We start from the raw sequence: 2,604 nt of genomic DNA, 5'->3' as shown, positions 1-2,604 counted from the left end.
TAAATCCCTTCAAGAAGATAATTGGATTATGGATGCACTTAACAAGGTTGGTTAATTTTGCTTCCTAACTACTTTTGGTTCAAGATAATTCAAAGTTTCAATACTGAATTTTACCGTATTTTTTATGCGCCTCGTTTTGTGTTGTGTCATTTGTATGAAATTTTTGTGTTGGGTAGTGGGTGAATTTTGAATTTTAGTTTGTTTCTCTGTCAATTTGTTGTTTACGGAATATTGAGTTGATTGTTGATTGTGGGTTTATGATTTCCTGATTGAAAAAGAGTTGATTATCATGCCTCCTATTAGAAATAGTAAGCCCACTAACAGAAATAGAAAGTATCTCTCTGGGTCTCAAAAAAGAAGGAATAAGGAAAAGGAAGAAGCATTAATAAAGTCTCAGGCTGGATCTCTTAGTAAGTTTTTCAAGAAACAAGATGACAATTTAGTGAATGAGGAACAAGGGAATCATGACAATAATGGGGAAAAAGATGAATTCATGACTGAGACTAATAACGAAGAGCAAGATGAGCGATGTGAGCCTATATCTGATGATGGTAGTAAAGAGCAAGAAGATAAACCTTTGATTGAGACTGACATTGAAGAACATGATCAAGCTAATGAGAATGGTAAAGATAATGAAATTGTCTTTCCTTTGAATATTGATGATCCAGGGAATTGGGATAAGATTGATCAAAATCTTAGGGACATGTTAGTGGAAAGAGGTCCTAAAAGAGTTGATGATGTCGCATTTCTAAAAGATAATTCAGATAGGCATTTTTCTTCTGTACATTACATTAGAAAATTGCCTAATGGGGAGACGCAAGATAGGAAGTGGCTAGTGTACTCATGTTCTTTGGATACAGTATTTTGTTCTTGTTGCATGTTATTCAAGAAAATTGGAATCAAGACTTATCTGGATAATGAGGGTTTTAAAGATTGGAAGAATATTGGTCACAGGCTTACAACTCATGAAACTAGCAAGAACACATTCACTACATGAGTGAATGGATTGAATTGGAAAGAAGATTGCAAAAATGTAAAACAATTGATGAAAGTGTGCAACAACAAATCAGCAAAGAGAAAGAACATTGGAGACAAGTGTTATGGAGGATAATTGCTGTTGTGAAAAGACTTGCAAAAGTTACTTTGGCATTTCGTGGAGACAATGAGAAGCTGTATGAAGAGAATAATGGAAATTTTTTAAATGTAATTGAAATGATTGCTGAATTTGATCCTACAATGCAAGAGCACATTCGGCGTATTGATACACATGAGACTCATTACCATTTCCTTCCATATTATTCTTAATAGTTGTATGCTCTGAACACGATTCTGCATTGGTTTATATATTTCTAATTCAATATTTTATCGGTATGCTTGTTTCTAATGATTTCGTCACCCTCGGGTGTCGGCCAGCACGTGCCTACCCTGGTATGTGGGGATATCAAGGCTGGGGCGTGTCAGTAGTAATTGTTAAAGTAAATGGTGTGGTGCTTTGTAATTGGCAAGGAACACTAGTTTTTGTAAGGTTTCAATGAAGTTTTTTGTAAGGTTTCAATAAATTTTTTTTATTGTTGATGACCAAGTTGACAATACTCACCAACATTAATTGTACATAATGAGATAGCTAAAGCCTTACTAATGGGGTGGATAAGCCTTTACCCATCTCATTAGAGCAACTCCAATGTACCTTTTGGCCCTGTGGAAGGTTGCTCTAGCAACCCAATTGCTTGCCAAAGTGGTTTCAACCCATTAAGGCTATTGGGGTAAGGGGGAGCCTAAAGGAGAGCTCATGATCAAACCCAAGGCCCAAGCGCTTGAGGGAAGAGTGATCAAGGCTAACGTCAGCCATAATGTAAAATAATTTGCTTCATGCGTGTGGCTAACAAGCGCGCATGGGGGGTGTGTGTCTCCAACACATTTTCAGATGCTGAGACCTACATGTCAGCCCCACTCAATCACATTTGAATCGGGACCGTTGATTTCTAGATCAACGGTCTAGGTTTTTTAGGCTTTAAAACTTTAAAAAAATGAAACAAAAAGGGGAAAAACTAGAAATGTTACTGTGGGCCACGTGTAACATTCTGGACTGTTGGATTTCAAATTTTTTTTCTAATCCAATGGTTCAGATTAATTAAGTTAACAATTTAAAAAAAAAAAATTAAAGATCCGAAAAATTTTAAAAAATTATAATTTTTTTCTATAAAAACCACATTTTATCATTTTCTCCCACTTTACACCACATTTCAATATTTTCAACGATTTTAAACAGTTAAGGACATGTCGCGTGACGAAATTGGTTAAAAATCTATCGTAATCTATCTATAAAAATTGTACTTTCGGATAATGACACGTAGTGTGACAAGATTGGTTAAAATTGTATTTGAAATTTACAAAAAAAAAAAAAATTATTTTATAAAAATACTAATATTTTATTGTCTATTGCCATGGCTATTCAGTTTAGGGATGAAGATGCAAAAGGCAATTACTGTTCATTAAAAACAGTTACTATTCACTTGAGGAGATTCAATTGCCCATTGCCATGGGGAGCCTCTATACACTGAAACTGCTCTTAGTCACTGTTAAGGGTTTAACCACCTCATTTTG

The 2,604-nt window shown here is 34.9% G+C and overlaps 1 protein-coding gene across 1 annotated transcript; it reads left to right on the top strand.

Moving 5' to 3' along the window:
• Positions 1-289: 289 nt before the first annotated feature.
• On the top strand, positions 290-997 carry LOC137744233 (uncharacterized). The gene has a single exon (XM_068484094.1). The coding sequence runs from the start codon at positions 290-292 to the stop codon at positions 995-997; it is 708 nt and encodes a 235-aa protein (XP_068340195.1).
• Positions 998-2,604: the final 1,607 nt, after the last annotated feature.

The sequence above is a fragment of the Pyrus communis genome, chromosome 9 (genome assembly GCF_963583255.1).
Source record: "Pyrus communis chromosome 9, drPyrComm1.1, whole genome shotgun sequence".
NCBI lineage: Eukaryota > Viridiplantae > Streptophyta > Magnoliopsida > Rosales > Rosaceae > Pyrus > Pyrus communis.
The sequence above is the reverse complement of the archived record's forward strand: the minus strand, read 5'-3'. Positions and strand labels throughout refer to the sequence as shown.

What these genes read in the sequence shown, in the direction of transcription:
- LOC137744233 (XM_068484094.1), top strand. Translation starts at nt 290, where the DNA reads ATGCCTCCTATTAGAAATAGTAAGCCCACTAACAGAAATAGAAAGTAT.